Source organism: Octopus bimaculoides, chromosome 18 (assembly GCF_001194135.2).
Source record: "Octopus bimaculoides isolate UCB-OBI-ISO-001 chromosome 18, ASM119413v2, whole genome shotgun sequence".
NCBI classification, from domain to species: domain Eukaryota; kingdom Metazoa; phylum Mollusca; class Cephalopoda; order Octopoda; family Octopodidae; genus Octopus; species Octopus bimaculoides.
The window spans coordinates 36,224,430-36,235,818 of record NC_068998.1 but is presented as its reverse complement, the minus strand read 5'-3'; the positions used below and the strand labels follow the sequence as shown (position 1 = coordinate 36,235,818).

General features: G+C 36.6%; 1 protein-coding gene across 2 annotated transcripts in view; it reads right to left on the bottom strand.

Moving 5' to 3' along the window:
* LOC106870502 (kinetochore protein Spc25) overlaps positions 1 to 11,389 on the bottom strand; it is a 64,947-nt gene that overhangs the window by 18,665 nt on the left and 34,893 nt on the right. For both annotated transcript variants that reach the window (XM_014916617.2, XM_014916626.2), the window contains exons 3-4: positions 3,797 to 4,009; positions 579 to 683 (exon numbers count right to left, since the gene is read on the bottom strand). In XM_014916617.2, coding sequence (XP_014772103.1) covers positions 579 to 683; positions 3,797 to 4,009 — 318 coding nt within the window. The remainder of the gene's footprint in view (positions 1 to 578; positions 684 to 3,796; positions 4,010 to 11,389) is intronic.

Here is an 11,389-nt window from a genome sequence, read left to right as displayed (position 1 = left end):
ATATATATATATATATATATATATATATATATATATATATATACACACACACACACACACATACATACATACATATACAATATATACATATATACAATAAGTTTCTTTCAGTTTCCAGCCACTAAATTCACTTACAAGGCTTTGGTTGGCTACTATCTAGAAGACACTTGCCCAAAGTTGCATGCAGTGAAACTGAACCTGAGACCACATAGTTGGGAAGCAAACTCCTTAACCACACAGCTAAGCTCACATTTATGGCATAAACAAACACACACATACAAGATTTCCAATTGTTTATTTTATTTTTATATTGCAAGGAGGGAGGGCATAAGAACAACTATATATGGAAAGGCTTAGTAAAAACAAAGGTAAAAGTGAAAAAAATAAAATGCAGGTGAGAGAGGGATAAGTGGGAGTGTGAAAAAAAATCACTATCATATGAGAATTCCAATTAATTTGTCTGTAAGAAAATAAGAGAAAGTCTGCCAAAATGACTGGAACCAAAAGACAGAGACAAAACACATTGCAGGTAGAGCAAAATAAAATTCACACAAAAATAAAAACAATAATTAGCTTACTTGGCGTCTTCTTGAAACGCAAACCCAATCTCTCAATGAAATAATTCTTGGCTTTTTCATATTCTTTCATTTTTTTACTGACGCTATTATCTTGTTTGGATATCACTAAAACAGAAGAGAACAGTCAAATAAATGAACAATAATATTTTATATTTTACATTTATTTATATCTTTGCTCACAAATTTACTTCATATATGTTATTAGATTAGTATAACAGTGCTGTCAAAGTGACAACCATTTCAATCAGATTCTTTTAGCGATTATTCCTTGTAGTTGGTTACACAATTTCTATTGTTCCTTAGTCTTCCAGGAGATTTCAAACTACTTAATCTGAACTTTCTTTTCCATTTCCATCATAGTAACGGATAATGTCAATGTGATGGTATAAGAAGGAAAACAAGATACAAATAATTTTTATTCGTTATTTGTATCTCATTTGCAAAAAAGAAAAAAAAAAGTTTAGATTGAGTTTCTTGAAACAATCTCTTGTTTAACCTTGATGAAAGAATTATCGCCTGGAGAAAAGCGAAGGCCTGCTTTAGGCAAAGGGGTTGATGGGCTTTGACCTTTTCACTACATTTCTGAGAAAATAGTTTGTTATTTTTTTAATTAATTTGGAAAATAATGAAGAAGATAGGAAATTAAATTGTCATTAGTAAGCTGGTGTTTGGAACATAAATTAGCATGAAATCTTAAATGGGAAGTTCTAATTTTTATCTTCCATCTGTTTTCAGTCATTGGACTGTGGCCATGCTGGAGCACTGCTTTGAAGTGTCTAATTGAACAAATCACTCACAGGACTTACTTTTTAAGTCTGATGCTTATTCTATCGGTCCCTTTTACTGCACTGCTAAGTTATGGTGACATAAATAAACAAACACTGGTAAGATTAAATACATAAAAAAAAAAATGCAGGGAATATGCAGCATAAAAATAGGAAATGGAACAGTTTATGGTATAACCCAGTATTTCATCTAATAGTAAAAACTAATGTAGCTAGAGAATTTCTTAATTTAATAGATCACAATTTTCTGGCAGGGAACAGGTATAGAAAAATATTGAAGAATAGAAACTGTGAGTTAAGGTTAGTTATTCAGCTTGCATAGATTCTGGGTGTTCAGGTTAGAATATCATGAAACTGAACAGAAGAAAGATGCAAACAGCTAGCCAACAAAGACCATGCAACTGTAGAATTCAAAGAGAACAGTCCAGTAGACAGTAACTGTCTGGCGAAGCTGATAGTAAACAGTAGTGATGAACCTAAAAACATATTGGGACAATGGAACTTGCATTCAAAAATTGCTATTACGAGAATTAACATTCACTTGTCAGCCCTGACAGAAAATGTGCTACTGCTTTGATGAAGTTTATATGGTGCCTGGATGAGACAAGTTCTCATGAATTCAAAATTATCTGGTCTAGATAATGTACAACCATACAGGATTGGGTGCTTCAAATCAAAGATGTGGTGTGATCTTTGAGTGAAAAACTGAGAATTTTGAGTCAAGACACCAACAGTTCAAACAAAAGAACTGAACAGTTAATGCCTTGTACACATGTAGCCAAGTATCTTTTATACAAATACAAGCCACCCTGAATTTTTTTCTGGTTCAGAAAAAAAAAACATATTTAGTCTATGGTAAAAGATATATGCCATAACTGCCTGACTGGCTTTCATGCCGGTGGCACGTAAAAACACCCACTACACTCTCGGAGTGGTTGGCGTTAGGAAGGGCATCCAGCAGTAGAAACTCTGCCAAATCAGATTGGAGCCTGGTGTAGCCATCTGGTTCACCAGTCCTCAGTCAAAACGTCCAACCCATGCTAGCATGGAAAGTGGACATTAAATGATGATGATGATGATATATATATATACAAAGCGGATGTACATGAAGTATGATCATTGCTAGAAATAGCAGCTGGTAAGCTATCAGCACTACGTAGAGCTTCACTGAATGTTTACAGGTAGAGATCTTTGCAGACGGTGAACAGGGGAAAATTCTGTCTTACCTCTACAGAGACTGTTAGTGGAATGAAGGATAATTCAATACCGTAGTTTCAAACTATTCGGATCACGTGCATGAGCTCGAATCCGATTGGTTATTTCCTGTTGAATCTACCATTGATGACCAATTTTTAAAATATCCACTACATCTCTGCCTGTTTACTTGGCTGAAAGCCCCAACCAAAATCAGAACCAAGATCAGTGAAAAGATATGAAAGAAATATATTATTAAAAATGATATTACTATCCAGCAAGAATAAAGCACCACAAAAGGTAGAATTATAAATATAAATATACAAAGAGGATGTACACGAAGTATGATCATTGCTGGAAATAGCAGCTGGTAAGACAGAATTCTCCTATATTTACTGCCCGCAAACATCTCTGCCTGTAAACATTCAGTGAAACTCTACATAATGCCAATAGTTTATCAGCTGCTATTTCTAGCAATAAAGAGTGGATCGATGTCAATGCTGCTTGATTGGGTTTCCCATGCCAGTGGCAAGTAAAAAGCACCATCCAAATAGGGTTGATGCCAGTGTCCCCCAACTGGCTCCTGTGTCAGTGGCAGATAAAAAGCACCATCTGAATGTGGTCAATGCCAGTGCCACCTGACTGGCTCCTGTGCTGGTGGCACGTAGAAAGCACCCACTACGCTCTCGGAGTGGTTGGGAAGAGCAACCAGCTGTAGAAACCTTGCCAGATCAGATTGGAGCCTGGTGCAGCCTACTGGCTTGCCAGTTCTCAGTTAAACCATCCAACCCATGCCAGCATGGAAAATGGACGCTAAATGATGATCATCATACTTCATGTACATCCTCTTTGTATATTCATATTCATAATTCTACCTTCTATGGTGCTTTATTCTTGCTGGATAGTAATATCATTTTTAATAATATTTATATTTCTTGTGGTATATACTCGGTCTATGGTCTAGCCATGGAGGAGTGCAAGTTATGGAGAGAAAAACCTCATAGTAAGGAACACACGGTCTGTTAGAAAGTATAGCCAAATCTTCCCTCAGATCACCCTTTATTCGTCTTAAAAAAAGGGAAAATATATTGAGTATCATAGTCCTCGTTATACACTGCATTACAGGACAAAAGAAAACAAGAAAATAGACAGGATGGTCATAGCAGGAATGCCTTCAAACAGAGGTCTGTTCTACCAGAACCAACTTGGAACAAAGCAGGAAATAGCCAATCTACTTACAATCCTTCTCTTGATGTATTTTCTCCATCATTAACATCAAGTCTTTTTCCATTTGTTCCTTCTTGTAGACAAGGTCATTGGCTTCGGAGTTTACTTCACGGTAAACAGCCTTCAGTTCTTGCAATTTAGAATTACGTTCCTCAAGGACACGGCACTTTTTCTGAGATTCTTCCTGCTTCTTCTCCAAATGTAGACTCAACTCTTGGCATTTTTCTGAAAAACACAAATATATAAATAAACAAACAAATGGTTAACACCCAACAAAAAAAATAAGCAAAGTAAAAGTATAAGCTATCTGCACAACACCTTGTGCAAGTGTAATTGATTGACAGAAAGTGTGTAGAGGCCTGCAGTATATAAATATATATGTAGGGTACTGCCGAAGGATTTATGACTGACAAACTGTAGACAGGAACTTCGCTGTGGGCTAGTTAGGGAGTTGGTCTGCAGCAAAGTGAACTTCCGGTTAAGCAGGCTTTCCACTAAGTAGGAGTTGACTGGTAACTGTCGCCTTCATATTTTTTAACTAAATAAATCTTTTGTTAACACAATCTGGGCCCCTGTTATTTTTTTTGTGTATAGCTTAACTAAAGCTATAACTGATGACCCCACAGAAGAACAACAGCTTTTGCTATTGAAGCAAACAGAAAATCAAAGAAACATGGCAAGTGATCACCCAACAGCACTGAAGCTATCACATTTCTGGCTGAAGAAGGCTGAGCTATGGTTCAAGCAGGTGGAAGCACAATCTAACATACACAAAATAACTTCAAACATGAAGAAATATTCGTACATTGTAGCAGCACTAGATGAGGACACAGAAACAAGGGTGGTGAACATTTTAACCCAACCCCCAGCAACGCACAAATACATCACGTTATAAGACAGGCTGGTGGATACATTCCGACGGAGCAACCAGGAAATTGGCATTATTTCCCCCCAGTGAGTCACCTTCCTTTTTGTTTAGGGAAATATTCCTCTGCAAGTTACCACCCCAAATCCAGGCACTCATAACTCAGACTGAGATCAAGGATGTGCAGCAGTTAGCAAAAGCAGCTGACAAACATTTTTTATCCAGTGATGCTATGGTCAACGCCATAGGGTCGGCCCCGATATAGTAGAGTTAAGCAAGACGACCTGTGCTTCACCCAAACAAAGTTTGGGAAAAAGGCTACAATGTAGCTTTAGGACTGCTTGGCCATCAGCCCTAGGAAACTCATGAGAGAACTATAGACAGGAATTTTGCTGCAGTCTAGCTAGGGAGCAACTTGCAAAGATTCCACAATGCTATAGAAAGTATCAATCTTGACCCAAACAATCCATGGGAAGATTTCAAAACAAAAGTATTTCAGGCTGCAAGTTTGTCAGTGGAATTTAAATCATGTAAGTCCAGTGACTGGTTCTCAGATAGATCAGCAGAAATTCATGATCTACTTTTAGAAAAACAAAACTTAGGCAATACACTACTTTCTCAGTCCTTGAACCCCAACTCAAATGAAGTTTACAGAAAGCTGAAAAGGAAAGTGCAGACTGCTCTAACGAAAATTAAACAGGAATGGTGGAACGATAGAGCAAAAGGGGCACAAGAAGCAGCTGACAGAAATGATGCCAAGGGTTTGTACTCTTACATTAAGGAGATATAAGGCCCAAAATCTTCTTCAATAGCTCCAGTGAGAACAGCAAATGGACATTTTCTTCTGACTGACACCACTCCTATTCATAAGCGTTGGGTAAAACATTTTTCCGCACTTCTGAATAGACCATCATCCGTTGACATGACGACAGAAAAAATTCAACACCTTCCAGTTATAGAAGAGATGGCATTGGAACCAACTCTAAATGACATTTATTTGGCTGTGATTAAGCCGGTTGACTGGTCCAGTGCTCGTGGCACGTAAAATGCACGATTTGAGCATGGTCGATGCCAGTACCAGATGACTTGTCTCGTTCTGGTGGCACGTAAAAGGCATCATTTGAACATGGCTCCCATGTCTGTAGAACGTAAAGAGCAACATTCAAGTGTGGCCAATGCCAATACCGCCTGACTGGACCTTGTGCCGGTGGCACACAAAAAAACCCCACTATGCTCTCAAAGTGATGGCGTTAGGAAGGGTATCCAGCTGTAGAAACGCTGCCAGAACGGATTGGAGCCTGGTGAAACCTTCTGGCTTGCCAACCCTCAGTTAAACCGTCCAACCCATGCCAGCATGGAAAGCGGACATTAAACAATAATGATAATGATGATATACATATATACACACACACACACATATATATATAAATATATATATATGGACATATACACATATATATCTGTATACACACACATATATATATATATATACACACACACACATATACATATATTATATATACAAACATATATATATATACATATATATGTATGAATATATACACAAACATATACAAATATGTATATGCAAACATATATAAGATTACTGAATCTTTTGATACCCCATAGGTGAAAATCGGCAACTTAGTTTTCGAATGCACAAGATACACACGCATGCACACACACACAAACACACACAAACTCTCTTTTATATATATGGAAGATGTCCCTGTGCCGTTCTCTCTGTCTGTCACTCACATTCCCTGTGTTTCTCTCTCTTCCTGTCTCTACCCCTTTCCTGATATCAGCCACCCTCGTTATGCCACATTTCCCTGAACTTTTGCACCCCATTCATTTTATCATGTAATAACCCAACCCACCACAGTTGGTCCATTATCAAATTTTATTGAAATCCAATTAGCCAATAATTGAACTGGATGTTAGTTCAACATGTATACAAAATTTGGTGAAGATTGGTTCCTTGGTTTGAGCAGCAAGATGGCAACAGACAGACAGATAGAAATTGCCAATTGTACATAAGATATACGCACAACAGAAACATGTATTATATAGAGAAATTTAGAATAATTTGCACTGCCAAAATACACAACTACTCATCACAATTACACCTCAAGGCTGGTGGAATTGAGCTTACAGAACAATCACACAATAATGAGAAAATGCAATATATATATTTATATACATATATATGGATAATTAAACTAAAAATACATAAATTTGATACATTGTCCAAATATTCAATGACTCCACTCGCAGTGCATTTGAACTTACCACCCATGATGATCCAATGCAATATCTCCAATGCAATATCATGCGGATACAAGCCTTTGCTATATTCACAGCATCCTTTTACTTATATGTGAAGCAGTATTGTGGAAAGGAAGACACAATAGATGCCTCACAAGTATTTCATTTGCTTGTGGTTCTTAATTGATTCTGTGTGTGTGTGTGTGTGTGTGTGTGTAACAAGCAAAGTAGATAGTTAGAAAATCTCTGTAAGAGATGAAAGTAGTAACTATACTGAGAAGTAATGTTTATCACAACTTCAATACGGCTGTTCTGTAGGAACCGATGTTATTTCCGCTTTTAACTCCAGGAGGAGCCCCCACCAACTGGTTGTTGATGCAATCAACAACCAGCAGAAGGAGACTCCTCCTGGGGTGAAAAAAAAAACGGTAGTAATGTCAGTTCCTATGGAATAGTCATATCGAAGTTGCCATAAACATTACTTATAGACGTTTATATATATATATATATATATATATATATATATATATATATATATATATATATATATATATATATACACACACACAAACATACATAAATCACATACATTTTATTTATATATATATATATATATATATGTGCATAGATACACACATATATACATACATATATCTATATATGCATACATACACACATATATACATACACACATATATACATGCATACATATATACATACATATATCTATATATGCATACATACACACATATACATGTATACATATATCTATATATGCACACACACATATACATACAAACACATATGCATACATACACACACATATATATACATACATATGTGCACACATACATACACACACATATACACATACATAAAGCCAGTATGCTTCGCTGAATGTGCAATGTCTGTGTGCATGTTAGACAGTGTAAGCATCTTGAGAGAAAAGTTAGGCAGAAGAGGCATCAAATGTGGTTTGCAAGAGAGACAATTGCGCAGATATGGTCATGTGATGTGCATGGATGAGGACAGCTGTGTAAAGAAGTGCTATCTCTAATTGTTGAGGGAACCTGTGGTAGAGGTAGACCCAGGAAGACGTGGGACGAAGTGATGAAGCATAATCTTCAAACTTTGAGCCTCACAGAGGCAATAGCTGGTGACTGAAACCTTTTGCGATGTGCTGTGCTTGAGAGGACCTGTCAAGCCAAGTGCACCCATGCTGGTGGCACGTAAAGAACATCTTTTGAATGTTGAGCCTCACAAAGGCAAAGTGGATGAGTTCCTTTTGAGCGTTGGGCCTCACGGAGGAAATGACCAAACCTTTCGGCAATATGTTGTGCTTGAGAAAAAGACCCATCAAACAGAGCAAAATCACAGTCATGGCAGATACCGTTGTCATGCAAATTGGCACCCATGCAGGTGGCATGTAAACACAAGCCAGTGTAACGCAAATGGCACCCATGCTGGTGGCATGTAAAAGCACCCATTACACTCTTGGAGTGGTTGTCATTAGGAAGGGCATCCAGCCATTGAAAACCATGCCAAATCAGACTGGAGTCTGGTGCAGACTTCCAGTGTGCCAGCCCAGTCAAACTGTCAACCCATGCCAGCATGGGCAACAGACGTTAAATGATGATGAAGAAATATATATAAATATATGTATATGTGGGCACCGTTAATCGAAAAGTTAACTCCGTTAATTGTTAATCTTTTAACCAAAAATTTAACTTCATTGATCGTTAATTCTTTGAAAATGTAACGGAAGTTAACGTTAACTCTGATTGAAGAAAGGCATAACTACAGTTTAATTCACCACCGGCTTTGTTGCCTCATAACTTCCAGAAAAATGGATACTTTTTAATGGAACTTTCACCAAATAATAATAATTATATCCTGTAAATTGAGTGTATGTACAGGTTTGTTGGAAAAAAAATTTTCTGAGGATTGTGGAGAGGAGTTTTGGAAAATTCACAGGACCCGACATGTCCTCCTCATAACTTTCCCGAAAACAGGCATTTTTTAATGCAATTTTATACAAATACCTTTCAAATGGTGTAAATTATGATTACAAAGAAATCTATAGACAAAATCTTTGGAACGGGGTGGGGAGAGGAGTTTCTGGAAAACAGAGTTTTAGATCAGATGGCCCACATAAGTTGGAATTTCTTCGTTTTGACGTGGATTCTTCCAATGTTTTCACCAAAGTCTTCAGAATGATGGGAGGCATCTTTTTATGAAAAGATAGAAAAGAATTTTGAAAATTTTTTTCACTCCCGCCACCCTCTCACCAATACAGTCTGAAACGATTTTGGCCATTTTTTAAATTTACTATGCACTTAAAACCTGTAAGAGAAACATTTTCAGTTTAAGGAGAAAAAAATTGTTAATAATCTCAAAAGAAAATGTGTGATTTAAGGGAGATCTGGCTGTTGTTTCTACCACATCTGAAAACCTACCTCCTTGTTTCTTTCTCACTCACACATCTATTGATATTTTTCAATATTTTTCTCACCATAAACAACTTTTATGGAATGATGATGTTAAAGTAACACACTTTTAGTCCAACCCGAGCAAGGTCATGTTATGCGTGTGTATATGTAAGGAAAAAGAACATCTTTAGTGTTCATATTAATCTGTCAAATGTAATGCTTATTTGTTCACATTATTTTGAATTATTCAGGTTCAATAGGAGTATCCACAATATTTGTTTGAAATTTTGTCAGTGGGTGCTTTATATACCACTGGTTTACAGTTATGTGATTTTAACTGATCTTGCTGAGTAAATTTGACTTTTATGGGCAGGTAAATTTAATTAACAGGTGTAAAGGCAATAACATTATGGATAAACACTAAAATTGAAATTCTTAATGCGTCTCACCTGTTTGATTTGTTACTAAAATTATCTCAGATGGCAACCAACAAAAATCTAGCCATTTTTCAAGATGTGGTACATTAATTTGAATTAATTAAAATACAGGTATAATGGGAACAAGATTTTACTCTTTCGGTAAATATTTCATACCTTGGTGTGGAATAATTTTTTTCAGTTTTTTCAAGTGCATTCAACATATCTGACCTTCAAACCCACCACAAGCCACTTTTTTCCGGAAAAGAAGGGTGGGAGGGGTGGTGGGGACCTCGAAGTTTCCGAACAAGGGAGTTTTGTTTTACAGGTCTTCTTTTTTTTTTCCAGTTTATTTTGTATGCTTTCAAAGAAATTGACATCGAAATCCCGTGTAAACAGCTACTTTTTCCAGAAAAAGGAAAGATTTGGCTGCTATTTCTAGCATGCTCTGCTACCACATAACAGCTATTTGCATTCACACTGAAATATTTACCAACTTTTACCCTTCCATTTATTTTTTGAACTTTGTGGCAGTTAATATTTTCTCTGTTGACATCCATCTCAGCGAGGTCACGGATCAATTGGAAACACATCAATCACTGTTCCCTCTTGACAGGACAAAGAAATTTCCTGCTGTCTTGGCAAGAAACAAGCAGGTGAATTTGGTTTCAAATGCAGGCAGGGCCAAACATGGCCCTACAAGTTATTTATAATAATGTGGTATTATATCAGGGTTGAAAGAAAAACACATACAATATTAAATATGCTAAGACAATCTGAAAACAATGGAAATTTTTAAATGTTTACCGAAAATTTTGGATTAACAGACTTGAGTTAACGGGAGCTAAATGAAATGGAAGTTAATTAGTTTGATAATGACTTTCAAAGTTAACTTAAAAGTTAAATCATTAATGGAAATGTTAACTTCATTAATTAATAATTAACGGATTAACAGACTTACGGCCAGCTCTGTATATATGCATACACACACATATATATATACATAAATATATATATGCATGCATATATATATATTAAAAATCGAAGCCACATAACTGAAATGCACAGCACATGAAGCATGTACATACCCACTTTCCAGATGTTTCTTATAAAAATGAAAAATTTATATCGAAACCTGATTTATTATTTGCATGTTTGTTGCGCAATATCTTTGAATATATGTTGAGTTGTAATATAATTATGATGTATGGGCAACACATTTATGCATATAGTGCATGTCTTGTATTTATGCCGTCAATATCATCATTTCATGTCTGCTCTTTTCATGCTGGCATGCGTTGGACAGGTCATTCCAGTCTGAGATTGCTTCTTATTGGAAGTCATTGCCCTTATAGGCTGATGTTTGTACTCTTTACTCTTTTTTACTTGTTTCAGTCATTTGACAGTGGCCATGCTGGAGCACCGCCTTTAGTCGAGAAAATCGACCCCAGGACTTATTCTTTGGAAGCCTAGTACTTATTCTATCAGTCTCTGTTTGCTGAACCGCTAAGTTACGGGGACGTAAACACACCAGCATAGGTTGTCAAGCAATGGTGGGAGGACAAACATACACACAAACACATATATATGATGGGCTTCTTTCAGTTTCCGCCTACCAAATCCACTC